Genomic DNA, 25,687 nt, shown 5'->3' on the forward strand with positions numbered 1-25,687 from the left:
CAGCCGCCTCCCCCTGCCCACAGCCTCAGCCATCGAGAGAGCAATTAAAGTTTTTCAAGGGCCTCTGCTGCAATTATGAGCATTACGAGAGCAGACCGAAGCACAAAGTAAGATGCTAATTGGTATGGGTGGGTGTTGGTGGACACACATACACATACATATAAATGTTACTATATAAAGAGAGAGTCTGGCAGGTGCTGCTCGCTGCTGGCACAAATCTACATTAAAATGATAATTTATTACCCCAAAGACGAGCAGGTTGTTCAAGCAATAAACAGCCAGACAAGTATTTTTAAGCTATCGATTGAGAAATTCTTTAAGTGAAATATTCAAGTGATACAATAAAGCACAAGAAAGTTAACTCCAGTCGAGACTGCTCGACTAGGAGATCCCCTGAACCCAAAAACCGAAATGCTATAAGAATAATCATAAACCTAAAAAATACATTTAAAGTTTGCAGATTCTAGCATTAAATTTGTAGAAGATGTAATTTTTAAACAGTTTTCAATAAAATTTTCAATCGATAAACAAAATTACGGCAGTATTTATCGATTTTTGTAAAAACAAGTCTATAGCTTTTATTGCTTCTGAGGTCGACGCATTCACCCATACGGACAGACAGACAGACAGGCAGACAGGGCTAAATGAAATCAACTCGTCTCCCTGATCAAGAATATATCTATGGGTCTAGCACATCTCGTTCTTTTGCTTACATACTATACACTTAACAAACCCGTTATACCTTGATTTCCCATTTTCAATGGGTTTAGGGTATAAAAAGCATCGAAATACATCATGTTTTTAATTTAAAACACATTGTTATCTTTCAATCAATCTGGAAGAAAGGTCGCAGCATTTCTGTCACTTAGGGGCTGTATCAACTGCGGCAACCTAGACTAAAGACGGAACATCCCGTGCAAATATTAACAAGATTGAAGTAATACCTGTCTGAACTTGTGTTCCGTCGTATAGCGAACTAATCAAAGGCGGCTTTGCCGGCGCCGTCAGAGTACACTGTAGAACATATTTAGGAATTGCATTAAAGCATTCAGCTAGGCCAGAGGAAAGAGTGTTATGAGGCATGGCAAGGAGGGGAGCCTATCAAAAAATTGCAGACAAACACGAAAAGCGTCGAGTTCATCAAAAGGGGATTTTCGAATACAAATGAATTTCGGCTGACAGGCAGATGTCCCTCTGAGAGATACGAGAGCTAAAGAGCCGAAGAGCTGCTCAAATAAACACCCACAAGGCCGTAGACAAAGCATTCTGCCTATGCTGTGCTGGTCGGACCTGGCAACGTGTACTCGTACTTGCAATCAGCCCAAAAAAAGTGAAAAAATAACAAAACTGAAAACACTTGCCAAGCAGACTGCCAGCCAAGCAGCCAGCCAGGCCGGTCCCCCTTTAGGTGTTGGGGCCCTAAAAACACAGCAAAGCAAAAAAGGCTTTTGCTTACTCTGCGAGAAATGCCAATCAACCCTTTCTTTGCCTTGGTATGTGAAATATGCACGAACGAATGTCTGGGCGAGGGCGATGGCGAGGGCGAGGGCGTGGGCAGACTGAGGAATTTGGCCAACTGCTGGGTGGCGTGGGAGCGTTGACTCATTTGTATTTGGTAGTGTCTGTGTCGTCCTTGTCGACTGGTTGTTGTAATTTTCCAAATCATTTCAGCGATTCAGTTGGCAAACTTTTCAAACGTTTAACTAGCCGACATTCCGGGACGTTTAGGATGTGGCTGCTAAAAGTGTAGCATACCAAGAGGCGACCGAGCCAGCGCCGCAAACGCGGCGAGCGCAAAATGAGCGAATTCTAAAGTAAAAGGCATTGACGCGGATTTAAAAGTTTAAATAACTTTTACGTATCTCATTACTCAGTGCGACAACATCACGAACTCCACTCAGAGCTCCCTCGTTCCCTCGCTCCCTTCCCCCCTTCTCCCTCAGTCGATACTGTTGTCTGTTTGTGCGACTCTGAGCTCTAAAATAATCACAATAAAATCGCATAATTCAATTACAAGCCTCGTTAAGCCGGCTCAAGTGATTTTGTCACACTATGCCCTGCACTTTTCCCGTCTTCTGATATAAAAAAAAAAAAAAAAAAAATTAAACAGACAGCAAAAGCGGAAAACTAAATAAATAGCTTCAGTGGATGGATGGAAAAGCTAGTGATTTATGTAGGATTTAGAACTAACGATTATCGGTTATATCGCCAGATAGACAAAGGCTGAAGCCAAAAGGCAAAAGCTAAAACAAAATGCACTTGGACATTGAAAAGGGAATCGACAGTCATTGAAACGTCAAAGAGTCGCAAAACATGGAAATTTATAAAGAGCAAAGTTGAATTTGCAGCTGGTAAAACAAGCGAGCGTTGCCGAAGACAAGAGCAACAACATTCAAAATCATCCTAAGGGTCTCAAATTGTTGTTAAATCTTCTGTCAAAAAGCATAGAAAACTTTTGACTTGTAAAGCATACAAAGTTTGCTAGCAAAGGCCTAGGCTTTCACTTCAAACTTTTAGAACTTTGCCAAAATTGAATACATTTTTTGAGCAGCTCTTCATTATTTCGTGTGTCACAGTTGGAATTTTGCATATTCTTTACTTTTTCATTTAAAAGACAAAAGACCGACAGCGTCTAAATTATTCATTGACCAAAAGGTCAATGGTCTATTCATAGGGTCAGAGAAAAGTTGGTAGTAAGTTAACTGTGTCATTGGAAGATATATATAGTATATATATTACTCGATTGGCATCGAATGGCCATAGGATATATCCACTATAAATTTTCTATCAGGTGCTAACTATGTAAGCTTACATTTTAAATTTCAGGTACAGCTCCTTAAATAGTAGCATTTGTGCAATACCAGCTATAATATTTCACGATTTGCCATATCAGAAAATCAGATAGCTTACTAAGCGTAGTATACAATGAAAATTTAATGGCATTAGCTTCAATAGCAGTGATATGGCTTGCGTACAGCGGACAGACAGGCGGACAAACAGACGGGTGGATGAACAGACGAGGAGACGGACTAGCGGACGGACGGATGAAGTGACGAACAGTCGGACGCACTGTCAGACGGGCGGAATGAAAGCAGACGAGCGGAGAGGCAGACAGACAGACAGAGAAAGAAGGCAGACGAATGGATTGACGGACGGACATGCTGATGGTCAAGTTGACGCAGCGACAGGCGAGCGGAGGAGACAAACAGACCGATCGACAGACCTACTGACAGACAGACAATCAGATGGCAAACAGATAGACGGATGTACACGCGGATGGACAGAAGAACGATACGAAAAGACAGACGGACTACCAGACAGGCGGAGAGAGAAACAGGCAGACTGACGATGGAAGGACAGTGGGACGGTAAAAGGGTCAGTCAAACTGATCGATCGATAGACCAAGTGACATACGGATGTATAGATAGAAGAACAGACGGACGGACGGAGAGGCGTACAATAAGATGGACATTGCACAGAACTAACCTCCTTCATTTTTGAATCTTTATAAGAAAAGAAACAGTCGTCAGGCATAGATTTATGTCATTTTAATGATGTAATGTGCTGATTGCTGCTTTGGACTCCCTTTAAGAAATAATGAACTCCCCATCATTCAATTCACTTGGCCACATCTAATGCTCTTATATTAGATTCCCTTTGCTAATTGTTCGCTCCAAGACTTCCGTGCTAATTGAGGTGCAAGTTTTTGACCAAAAGCTCGGGACTTCCCTCCACTGATGATGCACACTGCATTCTCATAGCCGCACATCAACAATTAAACGAGATTCTGAGGCTTTTTGCCGAGTTCACTTTTCAGCTGCACTAATTGTGGGGCACGCTTTTTGCCGAGAGCCGCAGCCAACTCTTGCAGCCCCACTCGATGGGAGATGGGGGAGACCCCAAGCGTTTCACAGCAGGAGTAGAATTTGCCAACCTGCTTTTGCGTCTGCTTCTGCCTTTGTTATTCCTGTTCTTGTAGTTGTTGCTGCTGTTGGGTTTTGCACCTTGGTATTTCATGACTCGTTGCCATTACGAGCATTGAAGCGGGTTCGTTTGCATTTTTAGTTTCTTTTAAGTGAAATCTAAATGCTTTTACTGCCACTGGCTTTTCAGCTGTTTGTGCTCTCCCCAGCCAACCGCGACCCTCTCTCTGGCCCTGGCTCTGGTCATTATCACTGCAAGCATTTAACTTGGCTATCGGAATTCGTTTTGCTGTCGCCCTTTTATTTGCTGCCTTTCATTCATTCGACTGCCAGGCCACTGGACGCAAAGAGCTGGCCAATTTTTTGTTGCAGAGTGTAAACAGCATTTGCTGCTCGGTTACCCTCTGTCTCGCCTCTTTCATTCCATTCCCTTGTCCTTCTGTCCACAGTCCACAGTCCACTGTCTGCTGTCTTTTGGCTCTAAGAGATAAAAACGATTTGCTCTGCGTTTCATTTCGTTTCGTTTCGTTTGTTTTCATTACATATTCTCCATTCCTCGTTCCTCGTTCCCTATTCCTCATTCCTTGTGCAGCGCTGGTCCAGTGCCACGCTGACCCTGTGGCCAAGTTAACGAAGGCCCCGAAACAAATTCCCTGGACACTTGTAATTTTCACCAACAAGGCGCAAGGACGCAACGCCATGAACGTTTCACATTCATTATGCCGGCACCGACACCGGCTCCGGCTCCAGCTCCTGCTCCTGCTCCTACTCTGACTCTGGCCCAGATATCGGGCGAGCAACCGTTTCATAAAACATGCGTAAAAAACTGCGAGCTCATCGTCGCGCCTGAAGTGGACATGGAGCAAAAAATAAATAGCGCAACATAAAGAAGGAAAGTCAAAGAAAATAAATACGCATAAAATTGTATCTGTGCTATTTTTAAATAAAACCACGCACAGCGAAATGCTTTCGTTTTCATTGCTTGCTTTTCGCTTTTCGCTTTCGTTTTAAGTAGTTTGATTCCTTTGACAGTTTCCGGTTTGTTGACTCCTTTCCTTTGCGCCAGTGGCCCGACCGCGACCGCCCGCCCGGACGCCCCGGAACGCCCCGGACCACCCGTACCGCCAGGACCGGCTTTTATGGCTTGTTATTTAAAAGCCATAAAATTCAGCACATGTCTTCAATTTGTGCGTCCCACAGCCGCCTGTCAAATTGGGCAGTTCCGCTGGGAGCTGTCGAGCCACCAACCCATCGAGCCACCGAGCTGCGTGAAATTTGTGGGCCGTAAAACCCAATGCTGGAAATGAAGGCATCCGCCAGAATGTTTGGATTGGCTAAGTCAACACAAATTGACAAGCTAGCTGAGCCACTGTCAGTCCCTCAAGGACTATACCCAGCTCCCGCTCCCCCACCCCCTATACAATTCACCCACCAAAAGACAACAAAGGAAACCCGTTACGAAACTGGTTAAAAATGATTACGTAATTAGGGTATGCAATTTCTATTTCTATTTTCTGCTGCGCCTCTTAAGCGGATTATAAAGTTCATTGTGGAACTTGATTGTTAATTGAAATCGATTTGCTTCTTTTCTATTGTTTTGCTTAAATGCATTTGGAAATTTAACTGTATTTCTGGCATTAACTAACAAAACCATATTGACTTTTTCCATAGTCAGTCTTTGTCTTGCCATACACAGAGCACACACATACACAGACACACTTAAACATATATTTTATATACATTTTCTCTATTATGCAGTTTGCCGTCTGTGCTCCAGATCTTGAATAAAAGCATTTTAACAAGCGAAATAAATGGCGATTAAATTTCCACATGCCGCATTTCGCTGAACCACCAACGCACACACACACATACACATGAGTACTCACACACACTGCGCACACAACACAAAGCAACAAATGTGCTGCGAAATTGCACAGTTGAATGCACTTTGAATGGCCGTTGCCACGCCCACATAAATAAAGCCAGAACAACAGCAAAAACAACAAAAATCAAAATCGAGTTTCAACTTTGCCCTCAACACTTGAGCATGTGGATATGCAAATTTTTCATTAGTTAGTTGATTTAGCCAGCCAGCCAGCCAGCCAGACTTGACTTGGCTTCAGCCACGCCTCCTCCTTATGCTGGACTCCTTCTCCCTCTCGTTCGTCTTCTGCTTATTTACCAACGTTCGGGGCGATGAGTGTGCGATTTTTTAATCAAATCGCTGCACGATTATGGGGCATGGTTGAGTTTCTGGAATGCTGAAACTATAATTCGCGCATAATGTGCTCAAAGAGCGTTTGTGTGCCGGCTGTGGCGGTAGAGGCGGTAGAGGCAGTCGAGGCCGCTCGGGGTAAGGTCAGCAATTTGTTCGCTAAAACAAACTTGCGCTAAAAAAGAGCTCAATTTAACACATTTCATATGTAAATACCGCGAGTACAACATCACGCATGGCACCCAATGAGACCCCAAGGGGGACACAGCCCGGCTGCCAGGGTGCCAAGTCCTCAGTCTCCGCGCTCCCCTCTACAGTCCCAGGCCTGGTTGCAAACTTGTTTTGCACCACAAAAGGCCAGTAAATTACTATAACACGCAACGCAGCCAGACTGGGCTGCTTCGAACCAGGCCATAATAATCGCCTTTAATAAATTATCGGCTTGCGCGGCGCGAAAACGCAAGGCAGCCTCAAACAAGGGGGCGGGGCAGGACTCGCCGTTGAGAGGGTCGTCGGGCTATTGGGCTATTGGCTGTTGGCTGTTGGCTGGCCAGGGAATACTTGCTGCATCACTCAGTGGTCAACAATGCAAACGGGAGCGCAGACCCGAACCGGACCCAAGCGCTGGCCGACATTTAAATTGCACCACAGCTTTACCCCTTGCCCATTGTTGATTTTGTTGTTGCTGCTGCTGCTGCTGGTGGTGCTTGGGCTGCTCCCATTGCGTTAAACTTGCGTGAAATTTCAATTCGCGGCTTTCAGTCTGCTGGCACAAGGAGCAGGCACCGAGTTCCGATGGGGCAATTGCAATAATGAAGTGCTTGAATGCCAATCACCAGCAGCAGCAGCAGCAGCAGGAGTAGCAGCAGCAGCAGGAGGAGCGGCGGCAAGGCGCTTGGCCTAGCGAGGTTAGCCCTGAAAGTTTTCCCACAGCCGAAAAGTCTTTTTCGCCCAACTTTACAGTTGAGCCTCGCCCACAGAGGTTAACCTTAACCCGTCATCGCGCCGCTCTGGATGTGTGGTATTGGCAAGCAATTTTGTCATAATTTTGATAAGTTGTTAACAAAAAGGCTGCCAAATTGTTGAGTAAATAAATTGGGATTTCGTTTTCAGTCACGTAAGCATAACGACGACATGGACATGGACATGTTCCTGGTTTTGCCTCCCCGAAAAAAACCCTGTTCCGCTTTCCCCTTTCCTGTTTAAACGTATTGCAATTACTTTTCTCCCAGCTCATGGAAATAATTGTTGTGTTCGCGTTGTTGTAAATTTATGAGGTGATTTTTCATAAACGCTTGAACGTTCGACTCGCTACAGCTTTACATATTTCTCGCTACATTTATGTTTTTTTCTCTCCCTCATTTAAACGTACTTTTTATATGTGCCAACATGTTGAAATTAATTTATGAATTATTTTGTTTAAAATACCAAGAATAAACAACACGAGTCCGGCAATTAACAGGCTGCCAACGTGGGGAGGTGAAAGGTGCCGCCTCAAGCTAAAGTCAACATCATTCAAGTTTTTAATAGTCAAGTGTTGAAAATTGCCGGCCTGGGCCTGAATCTCACTCTGAGTTTGACTCCGTGCCGGTGCCTGTGCCTGGACATAGACTGATTTATAAACATATATTTTATCAGGAGAGCTACGTCGCCTGTGGCCACATGCGACAGTTTAAGAGGCGATAGTTGAGGACAGCTTAAGAGGCGATAGTTGGGGAGAGCTTAAGGCATTTACGTGATGTGTAGTGAAGTCCTTTCAGATTAAATCAAGTTTAAAATATGAATTTCTTTGGCTTTAATTCAAAACTTTCATCCCAAGCTGCAGCAGCTTTAGCTCTTCATTATTTGAATAAGTACTCTAAGTATATAAAATCGATAAATTTATTTTATTTATCATTGCCAATTTCTTAGAACCAAAAAAAAAAAAAAAAAAAAAAAAAAAAAACAAGTAAGAAAATTCTAGTCGAGAGTGCTCGACTAGATACTACCCTGAACCCAACAAATAAAAATGCTCATTTAGTATGGCTGAAATTTCAATTTCGATGTATTTAAAAATATAAATAAAATACCAAACTCATTTAATAAAATATAAAAATATTTTGAAACAATTAAAAAAAAGTTTCCATCAGTTGCATCGATCGGGATTCAAACCGCGACTTCTCGATCGAGCGTCATGCAGCTAACACACTAGGCCACCTCACTCCTGCTAGTGGTGCTGGCAAAACTCAAATAGATTCACTGCTGCAGCGCCATCTACCAAAACTAAACGAAACTAACTGCTGATGTGATTCTAAGAATCTGCTAGAATAACCAAACTATTAAAAGCGCACATAAAGTATAGTTAAAATTTCAATTTCGGTGTATTTAAAAATATAAAAAAAAAATAGAAAACTCATTTATGAAAATATAAAAATATTTTGAAACAATTAAAAAAAAACTAACATCAGTTGCATCAACCGGGATTCGAACCGCGGACTTCTCGATCGAGCGTCATGCAACTAACACACTAGGCCACCCCACTCCTGCTGGTGGCGCTGGCAAAACTAAAATAGATTCACTACTGCTGCGCCATCTACCAAAACTAAACGAAACTAACAGCTGATGTGATGTTTTTGTTGTAGCTGCTGCACGTGCGTTTGTTAATTGGCCAAATATTTGATTATTTTTTATTAATTTTTGACTGAACGGAATTTAATGAAATTTTCAGCATATGATCTACATATTATATTGAATATTTGAGAAATTTAAAAAAAGAAAAATCATTCACAATTAGCTATAGAGACATCTGATTTGAACTTGAATGTTTTTACTCGATAAAAACATAACGGGATGATTTATCGAATTTTAAAAGCAAACTCGACGTCCGCGCTGTATAAACGGTCATTTAAAAAAAAATTCAAGTCTCTAGCTCTTATATCTTCGGAAATCGACGCGTTCAAACATACGGACAGACGGACAGACGGACAGACGGACAGACAGACAGACGGACAGGGCCAAATCAACTCAGCTCGTCGCCCTGATCAAGAATATATATACTTTGTGGGGTCTGCCACGCCTCCTTCTGCCTGTTACATACATTTCAACAAAACCATTATACCCTGATTTCCCATTTTCAATGGGTTCAGGGTATAAAAAAAAACAGAACATAAAAATATACAGTTGCGAAAAATAAAATAGCACCACTTGCAAACGCAAAGTTTAAGAAGTTCTCCTAGGTGCATTTATCAATGTATTGATCTAATTTTTTCTTGTATATAAGCAGAAAACAATTAATAATCGCAACAAGCAAGAATTATCCCAAAAATATTAATCGTTTTTATATAATTCAAAAAATTCTCAAAAAAGTCGTAAAAATGCCGAAAAAAATAATAGCACCACTAACCCTTTTCGAGTGAAAATCTATATTTTTCGCAGATTTGAATATCTTCAAAAGCACTAATTGATGAGATTTGTTGGTTATATATCTATTTTGATTAAAAAATTTTCAGAATTTGTGAAAATTTTCAAAAAAAATGGGTCGTGAAGAGCATTACACCACCGAACAACCCAATCTCATCAAAAAGTTGATTTCGGCTCAAAATTTTCACAGGAAAGTTGGTCATTTGATGGGTTGTTCAAATAAAATGATCCACAATGCATTATTCCATAAAAAAAATTGATGAAAAGCGCAGATTGCGCTGAGTTCTGACCCAAAATCATGTCACTCGTCTCATTTACGAGAGTAAAAGGATCCTTTTAAGCCGGCTACTCAACTGAAAAAGGACCTAAACATATCAGCAATGGACCAAACAGTATGGAAATATTTAAGACATCACGATTTGAACACTTTCCGTTCAAGAAAAGTACCATATTTGAATATAAAACACATTTCCAAACGGATGCCGTTTGCAAGGGAAACACAAAAATTGGTCTACGCAGGAATGGAGAAACATACTTTTGAATAATGAAAGTAAGATGCTAATTTTTAGTGGAAAAGGATCGCGGTCCTACGTGAGACATCCACAGAACTTAGAATTCGGTCCTAGATATACAAAAAAAACCCTTAAACATGGAGGATCAATTTTTTAATCAAAATAGATATATAACCAACAAATCTCATCAATTAGTGCTTTTGAAGATATTCAAATCTGCGAAAAATATAGATTTTCACTCGAAAAGGGTTAGTGGTGCTATTATTTTTTTCGGCATTTTTACGACTTTTTTGAGAATTTTTTGAATTATATAAAAACGATTAATATTTTTGGGATAATTCTTGCTTGTTGCGATTATTAATTGTTTTCTGCTTATATACAAGAAAAAATTAGATCAATACATTGATAAATGCACCTAGGAGAACTTCTTAAACTTTGCGTTTGCAAGTGGTGCTATTTTATTTTTCGCAGCTGTATATATTAAATAAGTTAAATAAATTATTTTAAATATATATAATAAATAAGTTAAAAGAAAATAAGTACTTAACTTTACTTTTATTTTATTTTATTTATTTACTTATTTTTTTTTTCTCGTAAAAAGTGTGAGAATTTCCCACAATTTGTTCAATATATTTCTGATTATATTCATAAATATTTTTGCTGCTCTTAATATTGAAATTATTATAAATTAACAATCGTCACATTTACAAAATACGAATATTACGTATCCGCTAGCTTTCCACAAATAGACAGATCTGTTGGCCGTAGTCTGATCTACTATTTGCATTTGATACACTTACTAATATAGTCTAGTTTCTCATTCCCTTTGAGAGAAATTCTTCCTCGAAAATATGAGTTCAGAAATTACCGGGACTCGACTGTATATAACAGAGAAACAAGCTAAGATTTCAGACCACAACTGAATATATTGGCAAAAAGAAGTGCACATGGACCATAGTACGACAATGGAGAAGGGGCAAAATTCAAAAGTTTACTCTGACTACTAATGCACATACAAAATTTAAAGTCTCTTGTGACAAACAGGCTACAAGCGCCATTTACCATGATTTCTCTTTCTCAATGGGCTGAGGGTAAATTAATGCACTTTAGCTTTAATTATGTACGGGCTGAATTTCAAATATCTTGGCCATCGTCTACTGCCACAATTTAAGAGAATTCGATTCAGCTGGAGCGCAGCTGTAGAAGTCGTAAACGAATTGGCGATCGGTTTCAGTTCATTTACGCATCAAATTGCAGCGCAACTCATCTTCTACATGTAATCGATGTGCAAATTACATTTTGGCCAACAGCTTGGCGCATCCACAGATGTGGATGGCCAGCCAGTGGAGCTGGGTAAACGGCAGACCAAGAGAGCCCTTTAATGTACTGCGTCAATCAGGGCAGTTGGCTTGACCTCCATTTAAATCATTGACGAAGCCGCCGACAAGTGCCAACGGAACGGAGAGAGAGTAGATACACACACGTACATACAGACATCTAGGACAGCTGGGCTCGGAGGAAACGCATTGCAAATGTAATCAAGTAATCAAAAGTCTAAATCATGGCACTGACAGACCCGAAACATTATACGAACTTGGCCTGTGGGCTGTGTGTTGCTGGCTGTTGGCTGTTGGCTGTGGCAAGTGGCAAGAGTTGTCCATTGCGTGCTCTGGCCAAGTGACAGTTAGACAGACAGAGAGACGGAGAGACGCAACATGCAAAGATGGCACTTAACGAAGGCAGTCGACCGACAACTGATTGAAGTGAAACAAACCAATGGACAGACAGACACTCATACCATTGCACGGTGTTTAGATCAAAGCAGGAGACGGGCAGCACACACACGCACACAGATCTGTGTGCGGCTCCCAAACTCCAATGCAAGTGCAACGGGAGGAGGACAGATTCAGACATTCAGGCTTCAGTGCAAGTCGGTGTCATAGTTGTAGTCGGAGTCGCAGTCGGAGTTGGAGTTGAAGTTGGAGTTGGAGTCGTTGTCAAATACACTTGGACACGTAGTCTTAATGCTGGCATGACATTAACAGCAATCAAAAAACAAATTACGAACTCTGACTTTTGCCATGTGACCTCAAAAAAGGAACGAGAGACACAAACGAACAAGACACAAAACGCATTGCTCAATCGAGTGCAGCATTTTGCCTTAAAGTTCAAATTGCGAGTGAATTCACAAATCCTTCGACTCGTCTGCGCAAAGAGGAAATGCCCAACGCATCGGCATTTAAAGAGTTGGGCAACAGAGACGTGAAGCAAATGGAGTAGACGAAACTGGAAAATGTCACACAGAGTATTCCACATACTACATATAGATTTCTAATCAACGAGATTTGGCTTTAAAGAGATTTTCAAAATGTATAAAAATTTCTCTGGCAAAATGAAGCTTAAAAGCTGGAGGAAAGGATTTGGAAATAAATATATGTTTATTCACCCTGTTATTTATTTATTCATTTAAATATAATATTAATTTTTTATTATTTACTTATACATTAATTTTGTTATTTGAGTTTTATTTTATTTGTTTATTTATTAATCTTCTTGTTTACATATTTATGTATGTATTTGCTTAATATTTATTCAATTAGAGATTTTTTTTTTTTTTTATTTATATATTTTGATGCTTTCCTTGAACATGTTTTTAACAATCATTTAAAGCTTATACTACAAATCAATTTCCAACTAATGATTTTTTGTTGTTTTTTTTTTTGCCTTTATATATAAATATTTCTGTGCCACAAATAGAGCTAAAAAGGATTTGAGCGAAACTTGTTTTGCATTTGATCCGATTAAATATTTCATTAGCAGAGCTATAAAACAATTAAAGCACAGCCGACTAATGCCGGCGATTGTGATCAGTATACTCCCTTGATTAGCACTTGCTGCGGACACTTGGAGCTTTTTATGGTGCACATGTGAGATGCAAACAAGCCGTTATTGATGCCGGGCCAGGCAATTGACCAGCCCGCACAAGCTGACCCCCATGACCTTGCTCACACACACACGCATACACACACGTCGATTGCTTTGAACTTGTAACTAGAGCTGGCACGTAGCTGAATCTAAGCTCGCACAGGGAGAGGGTGAGTGGTAGAGAGGGAGTGGGAGTGTGGGGAGAAGGAGAGAGAACTATAGCAAGTTGTGCTACAGTCAGCAAAACTATTCGTCAAGTCGTGCGAAGCGTTTATGTTTGTTGTATGTGCTACGTGACGTTGATTTGGAAGGCGACTTAAAGGTGACATTGGCAACAGCTAGCAGCCAGCAGCCAGCAGCCAGCAGCTGGGCAGACATCATAAAAATGTCGCAGGATGTGCCAGTGCGCATTTGGCTACAAATGTCTGGCCAGCTGAATTGAAGCCGGCATTTGTTGCGCCGAGGCAGACATCCAGGCATCCAGGCGTCCTGCTGTGAGCAGTTGTAGTTGTCCTGCCAGTGCCGTTTAGCTGTGCGGTGGCACAAAATCAGTGCAACTGCTTGAGAGCGGAAGCCACTGCAGTTGCCCGTCCCAGTGGCAGATCTAATTGCAAATGCAGTCGAATCGACACTGCAGCCGAACGTGCCGCGCATCGGGGTAATGATTTAAGCAGCCAATTTGCCGCACGTACCAGGAATTCGTATCTCTATGTTTAGATACATACTCTGCTCTACATATATATAGGTGTAAAGGTTATTCATGGCCGGGAGCAGCCTGCAAATAAAGAGAAAGAAAGGTCAAAGCTCAATGCCGACTTCGGTTATTAAAGAGCTTCGCGCCAAGTTCAGTGTCCTTCGCTATCCTGGCTTTTGCGTCTGCACCGCAGCCCGCTTCATTCGCACTTCCCTAGACTAATTTAAATGCCAGCCTCTGGGCTTGGCCCAGCCAAAGCTGCACAGCAAAAAAAAAAAAAAAGCCAAGAGGCGAAAGCCAAACGAGATGTAGGCGTCTTTCGGGGCGTCTCTTCATTTGAACTTTAATTTGAAACCTATTGACATTGGCCTCTGCCTTTGTCTAACGTTTAGCCTTTTTTCAGCAGCTGCAGTTCCTCTTTTTTGGCTTTTTTTATTGAGCCCGCAGGTGCTGAAGGCATGAATTATGAATAAGTTGCAGCACTTATTATTATTATTATGGGTATGCGTTGGCAGGAGGCAGCAGATATTCCAACAGGTTTTTCTCAAAATCAACGCATAATTCGCTTTGGGCCAAAACGGGTTGAGCTGTAATTTATGAGCCGAAATGATGTTCTCATTATGGGTTTACCTTGCACAGATTCCATATTTAATGTTTTACAGAGAAGAGAGTATTTTTGATCCGAAACAGAGTTTATAAATAGCCTTTCATCTCGTGCTGCCTTACTTGTCATTCATTATTTGCTCATGCCATAAACTAATTGACAGTTGATTCAAAATTCTATATTCATTCACTTGCAGTCTCTCCCATTCAGCTTCACTCCTAATCCAGTGCCACTCTGCAAGCTCGACTGATGTAACTTCTGTGGATTACCTTGCAAATGAAAATATTTGCTCAATCTGTCAGTCGAGCAGACGGGCAGCCAGATGATGCAAATCTTTTATTAATTGAATAAGAAAAATGCATTTACAAGAACTTAAATCAAATAGTCAAATATGGTGGCTGAGTGGATCTCTCTGCGTGTGTGTGTGGTTTGCTCTGATAGCGCTGTGCGCCGTAAACCAATTTCATTGGAATTAAAATTCTAAATAAAATAAACAAAGTTGGCGAGCGAAAGAAATACGGGACATGAACGTGTCCACGTCAGACGGGGGCGTCGAGGGGCCGTCGCTGGCTGCTGCTTATGGCCAAGTAAATGGCGCAAGATTCGAGTAGTTTTAGTTTTACAGCAAATCCCAATGCCAAACCCATACCCAATCCCAATCCCAATCCCAAACCCAGTCCCAATCCCATTCCCATTCCCAATCCCAGTAACAATTCCAATGCCAAAGTCGCCTGCAGTCAAACTTGCCGCCTGCAGAGATGCTAAAGCTGATCCTGAGATTGTGTTGTAACAAGTTAATTGAATTTGCACTCAGCCAAGCGTCATGCATCGGCATCGCCAGCTGAATGCAGACGTAGCGAATATGCTGGCTAAAGATAGACAGAAGGAGGCAGCGCCACCCCTCTCTCCCCCTGCCGCCATTGGAGGTGCTGGCTAAAGAGGTAGATATTCCGATACAACTTACTTAGTTTATGGCAAAACTAGCAGCAGTCCAATGCGTCGCTCTCTCTCTCTCTCTCGATCTCTCTCTCCCTCTCTCAGTTTTGTGTGCGGATTCGATTTCAGCTTCCACATCCTCTCATCCACACACACACACAAACACACTCATGTCCCAATTTCCACTGCCTTCATTTTTCGCCCCAACAAAATTTGTGATTTGCACAGATTTTTGCTTGTCCTTCTCAAGTTCGCCTTATATTGTTGTTGTTGTTGTTGTTGCCCTTTTGCCTGGTTTCCGTTCAGTTCTACTGTCGATTCCGGCGCATTTTATTTTGTGCAACATTGTTGTAGCTGCCGGCAGCAGTAGCAGCAGCAGCTTTGGAGTTCATTAAGCGCATGTGAGCCGCTGCCAAACAATGTCAAGCCCTCCTTCACTCAGTCCTGCTCACTTGAGCTCGCAGCTCGACGGCAGCGTGTTGATCCTTTCAGCCAAATGGGCCTCATTCCTGGCAGCGAGAGCTCAAGCTTTTAGCAGATTAGTTTTCATCATCTTAACATTCCTAATTAATGACGCCTTTGTTCAGCTCCGCTTAGGTGTTAAATCAAAGACTCGCCGAGCATGCATGCCTAATGACTAATGAGTTGCGAGAGATATGAGAGCTCGAGCTGCGATGCCTGCTGATAAGATGGGCCGACTTGAGATAAGGTGCTGAAGGGCCTGCATCAGTGAGTTGCCATTTTGTTGACAGCTGAGCAGAAAATAACAATGCGAACTGAGTCTAAACAAAGCCCATTAGTTGTGCTCAGTGTATGGCTGCTTTTATAATTACAGAGCAGAGTTGGAAATTTACACAATTCATTATTCGGCTCATAGAAGCTTGCATATAAGCATACATATATGTGCATATATAGAGCATTTAGAGAACAGGTGTTGCAGCTTTTTGTTGGGTTGCTCATATAGTAATTTCTATCTTTTTTTAGTGCAATTTGAACATGGCTATTTGTATTCTGTAAAATATTATATTATTTCAGTAAAATATTTATTATCAGAAATATTTTAATATTTATATAAAATATTTACTATGTTAAATATTTTATTATTATATACAATACTTTATTATTTATGTAAAATATTTAGGGCAAAGGTTTAATTTCATGCTCAAAAATATTTATAAAAAAAAGTTGTCCGTAAAATGTCTAAGCTCGACTGGCTTATTTGAGGTGATGGATCTCCCTTTAAAAAAAGAAAAGAACATATAGCTTACTCTTGATTAGGAACTATTGATATAAAACAACCTAAGCAAATGTATATTAACTTAAGGCAATGAATATTTAGGTAGTATTCAATTACTTGCATGATTTGAGCCTGCTTGCCTCCCAAATATGACTAGTTGAAATGAGCTGCTTAAAGCCCTGCAACTGTGAGCACTGCGCGAAAACTGTCATTTTAATGACAGAGAATAATAATACGAACTGCAGCTAAACAAAGCTCATTAGTTGTGCTGCTCGTATAATTAGAGATCAGAGCTTGAACTTTACAGAATGAATTCGAGTTCCTCCTGACAGCTTGCATATATTATGAAAACATTTTATTGCTAAATAATTCGTGCTCATTAAAAACGAATTCAGTTAATTAAATTTTGAGTAGTTCGTTCGGCCTGTTGTCCCTTTTGGCCCATTAAATAATACACTGTGTAGGACTTCTTTCACTTAAAATGGAATAGAATTTGGCATATTCAGTTCGTGACATTTTGTCGAACTAGTCTAGCTCAGCTGCACGCATTAGTTTCATTATTTGACATGTATACAATTTTAATGCAGTTATCAGACGCTAGCACATTAATTAACATTGTACTTAATTAGCTCTGTGGCTATGTGTGTTTTAATCAGCGGGAATGAGACTTCGTGTCCATTTGCCAGCCAATGCAAGTCAACAGAAATGTTTCACAAATTTCGCTCGCTGTTCGTGCTGGCGCATTGTAATCATACACACATATATAATTATGATATTGAAAATCAAATACCGCATTAAGTTAGAGTAACAAAGAGGTGACCGATACACAGAAACGCCAAAGTTTGTAAAACTAATTTCCTAGTGGGAAATGTCAAAATGTTTTTGACAAGTCCAAATTTGGAAAATTTGAAAATTTTGCTGTAATTAACTTTGGGCTAAGGCAATTAGCGCTGCACAGAAACTAATTTATTTTATGTGCGTATTTGTATGTAAGCTGCCAGCTTGCCCTCTGTCTCTCTCTCACTCTCCCTCTCTCTCTCTCGCTGTGTATTTGTGCGTGTGTACACCCACTGTCCAGGACATGCTAACCCACGTAGAGCATTATGTCAACATTGTTAATAAAAGTTGTACAACAAGTGCATATTCTGCATAATAATTATTCTGGGCATATATTTAAAGCAGGAGCGCATTCATTTAGACTGTTAACTATTTTAAAATATTATTGAATTCCTATATTATTTATTTTCAAATTTTCATATTTTTCATACAATTTATTACAGCTTAGCAAATTGTTCTTAATAATATATTTAATTATCATATTATTTGTTTTTATTTACTGTGTATTAATATTTTGCATAATAATTATTCTGAGGGCGTGAAAAAAGTTGTACTAAAATATTATTTGTTTATTATACGATTTTGTTTAGTAATTATTCCGTGAAACAATTTTAAAATATGAGCGCATTCAGGGTAGAAACAAATTTTACAATACTTGTAGTTTATTGTATACATTTTAATATAATGTATTTAAAGCGTATTCTGTGTTGCACAATATATTAAGTTAGCTTTATGATCTAATATTCAAAAAAAAAAAAAAAAAAAAAAAAAAAAAAAAAAAAAAAAAAAAAACACACACAACAATTTAATAATGTATATTCCATTTAATATTGATTTAATTTATTACCTTATTGACTTTTAGCCCTTGTCTATCTATGCCTTATTGCTAATTTAGAGTTGAATAAAAAGAAAATAATTTTGTAGGCCCATTTTACAGCACAGATACGCTCCTGTCTTACGTCCGTGGCAAATAAATTGCAAACAGTCGCTCTCAGAAAGAAAATTGAGTGAGTGAGCGAATGAATGGGTGAATGACAGGAGCAGCAGCAGCAACAGCAACAACAGCAACAGTCGTTGGCTGACATTACACTTGTCAACGGGTAGTAATTGCTTTGACGATGCCAGGCGATGAACGGCTGCTGACTTTGACTGCGGCTTTCCAGGCACACAGCTCACAGCTCATCAGAAAACACAATAATTGCCAAGTGAAGGCTAAATGGGGATGAGAATGGCGACGGCTACGACGACGACAACGACGACGACGGCGACGGCGACGGCGACGGCGATGGCGATGGCGATGGCAATGGCGTTAGCCATGATGGTGTTTGGATGCTTGGTGTGCGCGCATCAATAACGAGCCGCGTCGCCTTGCTAACGTGGCCAAGTGGCCACCAAGTTGGCAGCAAGTCAACAGGCAAAGCTGGGCGAAAATCACACCCATTTATCAGGCAGCAACGGCAACGGCAACGGCAGCAGCGGCAGCAGCAGCAGCAACAGCGTCAGCTAATTGCAGTTCATGCGAAAAACATCGTTAATCAACTCATTGACAGTTTGTTATTTGTTAAACAAAGCTAATGACTTAATGGCATAAATGGTGCGGCAGTGGCAGCAACACACACACACGCACACATAGACACTTCTGTATGTATATGGAGTCAAGCAAGGATATCCGACAACAGCGCAACCAGCAGCTCCATCCGATCCATGACACGCCAGGCCACGGCTGATAACCAATAAACTGACAAGCCAAGGTAAAATTAATTGTGCGGACCAGCGCGAAAACTGGGCACAGAAACTAGCTCAGACATGCGCTATATATAACATAAATAATATATATATATAATATATATGTATATATAATATATATGTATATACAATCATATATGATATTCAATATTAATTGTAATATGAACAAATTAGTGAAGGAAATAAAATTGTAAGCTATTTAAGCATTATTTTAACTAAGAAATGATTCTGTAGTACATAAAATGAAAAGTTAAATATAATTATTAACTAATATTATTATATATTATTAACAATAAATTGCAATAGTAATAAGAAGTGAAAACAAATGTTATAATAATAATTCAGTTATTGTGTTTTGATTTTCAAAAATAAATATTATTTTTGGAAAAACAAGAATTTAATATACATGTATAATTTCAATTCAAACTATTTATTCATTCAAAAATAGCGCCATATTACAGCCATCAATTTGACAACAGGTTGCCCACAAATCTTGTGCCTTTCTCCGCTCCTGCACTGCTCTAAAGCACTCCTTACTGTCATAACAAATAACCTCTACAATATTTTTAAATCCCTTGTTTCGTATCTCAGAAAGATAAAGAAAGCAGAAAATTAAGATAACAGAATATGGACATAATATTTCCTAATAGATACAGAAATCTAATGGGAAATGCAGGCCCAAAAACTGACTTGACTGACTGAAGGAACACCTCAGCTTTACGAATTAAAATAAATAAATACTCCAACATAAACTGAGATGTAGAAATGTGGCGATTTTATTGAATCCAGGCAGGCAATGACTATTCAATCCCATTTCGAGGAACCTTTAGAAATTGGAAAATTCATACAAACCTTTTAGTTCGTTGGCACTCAACATTCAGATCGCAAAAAACAAAAACAAAAAAAAAAAAACCAAAAATCAAAAATAAATTTTAATTTTCTCAAATTTTGCCAAAATTCGAAGTGAGTGATTTTCTAGTTGACAACCGTATTTTCCTGAAGGACTTGGCATTGATCGAAAGAAATGAACATGAATTACAACATTCCCTACGAAGCTAACTACACCGACGATGTGGGCTATGGATTGGGTACGCACTCGCGAGCATTCTAATCTCTCACGGTTTGCATTCTTTGCAGATGGTGGGCATGCAGCCCCTGGGCATGCAGGGCATGACGGGCATGCAGGGTGCGGCCGGCGGCTCCTTGCCGATGAGCATGCCAATGAGCATGCCGATGGGCATGGGCGGATCGGGCATGAATCAGATGCAACTGCCGCTGTCCAGCATGGCGGGCATGTCGATGCCAATGTCCCCGGCCAATCAAATGACCTATCCGATGCAGCGGTCGGCAATGCCGTCGCAGGCAATGGGCATGATGTCGTCGATGCCGCAGACTCAAGGCAGCCAGCTGGGCATGTCGATGTCGCAGCTGCCCCCTGGAGCTGTGACGCCCTTGAACAGCGTCTCTGTGATGCCGGTGATGGGCGGTGGGGGCGGCATCGATGGCGGTGGCATGAATGTCGTCGTGCCCGATCTGCAGCCCATGTCGGCCATGCCCCAAATGGGCTCGAACACTCAAATGCCGCAGATGCAACACGGCCGCATGACTGGCGGCTCGGCGACCGGCAACTCCAATTGGATGCAGAATCCCAACACCAACCAAATGATGTGGAACTTTGCTCAGGCCTATACAAATATGCAGCAACAGCAGCAGCAGCAGCAGCAGCAGCAGCAAGCCGCTCAGCAGCAGCAAGCCGCCCAACAGCAGCTGCAGCAGCAACAGCAGCAGCAACAACAACAGCAGGAGCAACAGCAGCAGCAACAGCAGCAGCATAATCGCATGAAGGCCCATTACGATTATTCCAGCAACAATAGCTACAGGGAGACGCGCAATGGACTAAAGTAAAGATCTCGAGTGCTCGATACAAATTATTTGTTTTTACTAATATTTGAATTTCTCACAATTTTCAGTTCACCCACAATGTATGATTCGTTAAGATTAAGAAGCAGCAATGGATGCATAGGTAAGACTAACTCTCATTAAGATCACTCTATTCATCAGACATTCATTTTCATTCACTCGTTGCAGGGAAAAAGGTTCCGCAGTGGCGCTAATCCTTGGGTTTGTCTGGTTATATGATCACATACATATTCACATCACTCTATAGCTGCTTCCGTTGCCAATTGTCGTCCATATCACACAGATTCCGTTCACATCAACAAATATTTCAATCGCGCTTTGCCATAGTGGCCAAATAATCGACGAGTTGGCCTCGAAAACTAACTGAGTTGCGTCAGTTCTTCAATGAAATATTTGCAGGTATCTTTCGTGAACAAATATATAATAATAACATAAATCAAAACGAAAAGCGATAGGCATCTGCTTGATTGTGAAACAACCATAGGTCGAATCGTTTCTTTTATGTCCTAATATAATTTTAACGTAAATTCAAAGTTGGCTTTTCTGGGTGGCATTTGCATTGGTCCAGTTGGACTGCTGGTAGCTGGTAGCTCTGCTCTGCGAATACTTTGTATATGCATGAATTCTGGAGTCGACCGCAGCCGCAGATGCCGCAGCGACTCCAACAAAAACTCGAGTAAAAGTTTTCCACAATTTTCGCTGGCGGGCACAAATGCATTTGGCGTCGGAGTTTTCACTTTGACTGCGGATTTGGCTTTAAGCGCTTTGATTTATGGCATGCAGACATCAAAATTGGCAACATGTTGCGACTGGCGACCGGAGTGGTCCGATATCAAGACATTTGGCTAAAAATGAGCCAGCCAAGCGAAACGTCGACGATGAAAAATTTATGCTGACCGCATGATGAACGCATAAAAAATGCTGCCAACTTATGGCCAAAATGCAATCCAACTCGTTACAGCGCATATAAACAATGGCTTTATCGAGTCGACGGCATCAGCTGGCGTTACGAGGCCACTCTGGGGATACTGGGATGCGGACACACACACACACACACACACACACACACACACTAACGCACACTCACATGGTAGAGACCATGACCAGGAAAACGAAAACTAAGTCATTTTGTTGAACCGTTCGAGATTCTGGCAGAGCGAAGGTGTGAATATTTTATGTGACACTATTTTGATATCATAAATCTTTTAGTTGTTTACTCAAGCGCGCAAGCTCTATCTGAATTTTACATTGGCCGCACTGGGTTTGCCACAAATTTGCCGTTTGAAGAACGCGGCGCCAACTTGGGGCTGACAGCTGTTCAGCCAAGCAGTTCTATCCTAGTAGAGGCTGTGATTGACTAACTAATTGATTGATTGATGCTTAACATTCAACTCGAGTAAGATATTCCTAGCATGTCCTGAGTATCTCTTATCGATATTTGGTATAGATGATGAATAGCGCTCAGCTTGAGCTTGGGCGCTGTGAATCTGCTTTTACCTCTGAGCGCACAGCAAAATCCCTTTTTCTGTTGCTAAATTACGAAACAAGTTTGCGAAAATTTCAACTATGCCCAAACTAAAATAATCTCATTTAAACTGCCATCCAGCTGCAGCAGGAGCAGGAGCAGGAGCAGCAGCAGCAGCTATTGCCATAAATACATACGAATAAACACAAACAAAAATACTTGTCCATAGAGTTCCATACGGACGGGGTCTCCGAGTCCCGATGCGCACATAAAATGCACATGCCCAAAATTGTTTTGGTTGAGAATTTTCGCAGAAGCAGCTCCCCCAAGTATTTTACATTTTGTTTTTTTTGTGGGAGTGGCAGCTGGTGGACGAGCATCATTAAAATTAAAAAAACCCACAAAAACAGACAGCTGAATGGACGTTGAATGCTCCACGAATGGACATTTTGAAAACTTTCAAGGAAACTGACGCACACGACGACAATGAGAGTGCTCCAGCTGAACAGAGGCGCCCCTCCCGGCCGAGGGTCGGCAGTGGGGTGACAATGGAATGACAGTGGGAGTGGGAGTGGCTGGCCCAAAGTTGAGAAACCTCTCAAGTTGGCAATGCGTTGCATTTACTGCACGAAAATTTTATTCATGACGGAAGCAATACTCCAAATTTTGTCTATTAATATCTGGGCAATTCTTGGGTTTGAGTGCAATACTCAAAAGTGGGCGGGGTCGGGTGGGTGATGGCTTGGACTCGGGCCGTACGGATGGCTTGCTGCGTCTGCATATGTCCAACTGCCAGACCAACTGTCTGTTTGTCTAACTGACACACAGGCACATACAGCTAGGGATGCGGTTGCTTGGCTACGAAGGCGGCTAACGGGACTACCGTACGGCCGATTTGCCTGAGCGCACATTGCCAACATAACCTCAAATTGCATTCCTAATTCCTTTTATACTCTACACAGAAAGAGAGAGAGAGAGAGAGAGAGAGAGAGAGAGAGAGGGAGAGAGGGAGAGAGAGAAATACACCCACAAGCACTTTCTGCAAAATGTGCAGCTTCCTCTTGATGGCAGTGGACCGAGTTTTGGAATATTTCGTAGCACAAAATTTATTAGAATCATTTTATTATTTTGCGGGCAACTCTGCATGTTAGCATCAACATACGTCATATTTTTGTATGGGCGGCATCAGAGTGAGGGTGCGGGGGGCCTGCAGCAGGTGCCTGGACCTAAACACTTGGAGAATGTAATTTTGCAAATGCTGTGCGTGCGTTTATGTGTGTGTGAAGTGTGTAAGCCAACAATCAAACTTCATACATACATATATATAGAATACTAAGTATTTCGTAAATATACCCAATATTAAGCTATATAATAGCTGCACACAAATAAGCGGCTTACAAAATGTTTTATATTTATCGTTTAGCAGGTGAAAACAACACACAATGTAAAAGCAGATTTAAATTGCAAAATTATTTAGCCACAATGGATTATTTTGTTGAGGACTATACGACAGCGAAATGCCCTACAATAAATTTTAAATTACATTTAAGTTTTTAGCACATAAAGAAATGCAGATGTACAAAATAATAATTACATTTTAAATCTTATAAATATACCTTATGTGTATTTATATAATTAATTAATTTTTTTAGTGTTTATTTTATTATATAAATATATATGAGATTATTTTTTTTATACATATATGTAGTACATACAGAAATGTAATATAAACATAAAGAAATATTATTATTTTATATATTTGTTTAATAATATATTTTAAATATTTTTATTTTTTTATATATATATTATTTACTTGATATATTATAATAGTTTATTATTATATAAAAATAAATACTTTTAATTTTATATATTTATATTGTAGAAATTGGAATTATGTATAAATAAATATTTATATTATATATTTTTTACTTGATATAAAAAAATACCTAAAATTAACATGTAATTATTTCATATACATATATTATAGGTATGCAAATAAAAATATTTATAATTATAAATATTATTGTCTTAAATTCTTTTACTGTTTATTAAAAATATATAATATATATTTATAAACATTGGGAATATTACATATTTCTCACGGAATATTGTAGAAAACGTTAATCAAACCGCTGACAATTGCGCCACTCCCGAAAAATTTCATTTGAAAATCAGCTGAAAATTTGAAATTTGATAAAACAATTTGACTAAAAGCATTCTTGAACATTTCGGTTAGCCACAGAGAGCTGTCAGTTGGCCTTGTCCGGGCACGGAAATGAGCCATAATTGCCGCTTCAAAATCCAGTTGGCAGCTTCTTTGCTCTAGCCACATTTTAGAATGGCTTTGCTCGGCTTGCGGTAGGCCGCCAGCTGCATTCGAATAACTGCTTAAGCAGCAATAATGAATCGCTCTCTCTTGCTCCCTCTCCCTCTCTCTCTCTATCTCTCTGTGTGTGTTGGCAACACGAATGTCAACACGAATTGGACTTGTCGTTTGATGCCGCACAAAACATTTACAGTCAGGACAATCGCTTTTAATCACAAAGAGCATCATGCACCGGCTGCACCCACAAGCCTCACAGGATATTCTCCCTGCACTGAGCTTCAGATGCTGTCTAAACTTTGTTGCCTTGTTTAGCATTTGCAGTCTGCTTTTTTGATTGTTGTCATTCTCTCCTTTTTTTTTGGTTTTTGCATTTTTTTTTTTTTTTCTGTCCTCCGATGTTCGAATTTTTCGTTGTTGTTGCTACTAACTTTATGGCTTTTTAAAACTGTGCCAACATTTTGCTTGTTTTTACTGATAACTTCATCATCGTCATCAGCGTCATCGTCCTTGCCATGCTTGAATATTTGCACCGAAATACAAAAAAAAAACCTGAAAAAAAGAAGACAAACTTGTTGGCCAAATGTTTTGTCATGATTTGTGAGTGTCTCTCTCTCTCTCACTCTCACTCTCTGCTTTGTGCTCAGCTTTTGCCTTTCATGAACCACTGTCAATGAAAACGTTGAGTATGTGTACACATCACTTGGCCCAAATTATAATGCGGGCTGGGGACCCGAAAGGGGTTTGCAGATGGCTTTTTGTTTTGCTCATTCCGGCTGCTTTGAGTAATTAAATTTATGGCCAGGCGGCACATGCATGAACTGGCAACCTGTTCGCTTCGATCTCAATATTCAACAGACGCAGATGCTATTCAAATGTTTGACTTTTTGGCCCGTGTCCATAACGGTCCGGCTAGGCCGTTCATGATATTTCCTAGTTGTTGTTTTTATT

The 25,687-nt window shown here is 40.5% G+C and overlaps 1 protein-coding gene and 1 long non-coding RNA gene across 2 annotated transcripts; both read left to right on the plus strand.

The window, feature by feature from the left end:
- Positions 1-995: 995 nt before the first annotated feature.
- LOC149268790 (uncharacterized) lies at positions 996-4,834 on the plus strand. Its single transcript, XR_016270495.1, has 3 exons — positions 996-1,615; positions 1,672-2,693; positions 4,516-4,834. It is a non-coding gene; the product is annotated as an uncharacterized LOC149268790 (long non-coding RNA).
- Positions 4,835-19,852: 15,018 nt separating this feature from the next.
- On the plus strand, positions 19,853-21,475 carry LOC108617627 (uncharacterized). The gene is made up of 4 exons (XM_018013468.2): positions 19,853-20,100; positions 20,166-20,929; positions 20,999-21,051; positions 21,117-21,475. Exons 1-4 carry the CDS (start codon positions 20,053-20,055, stop codon positions 21,140-21,142), a joined length of 891 nt encoding a protein of 296 aa, XP_017868957.1. The 5' UTR covers positions 19,853-20,052; the 3' UTR covers positions 21,143-21,475.
- The last annotated feature ends 4,212 nt before the right edge of the window (positions 21,476-25,687 follow it).

This window comes from Drosophila arizonae, chromosome 5, assembly GCF_054131065.1.
Source record: "Drosophila arizonae isolate 15081-1271.41 chromosome 5, UAZ_ARI_1.0, whole genome shotgun sequence".
Taxonomy (NCBI): Eukaryota; Metazoa; Arthropoda; class Insecta; order Diptera; family Drosophilidae; genus Drosophila; species Drosophila arizonae.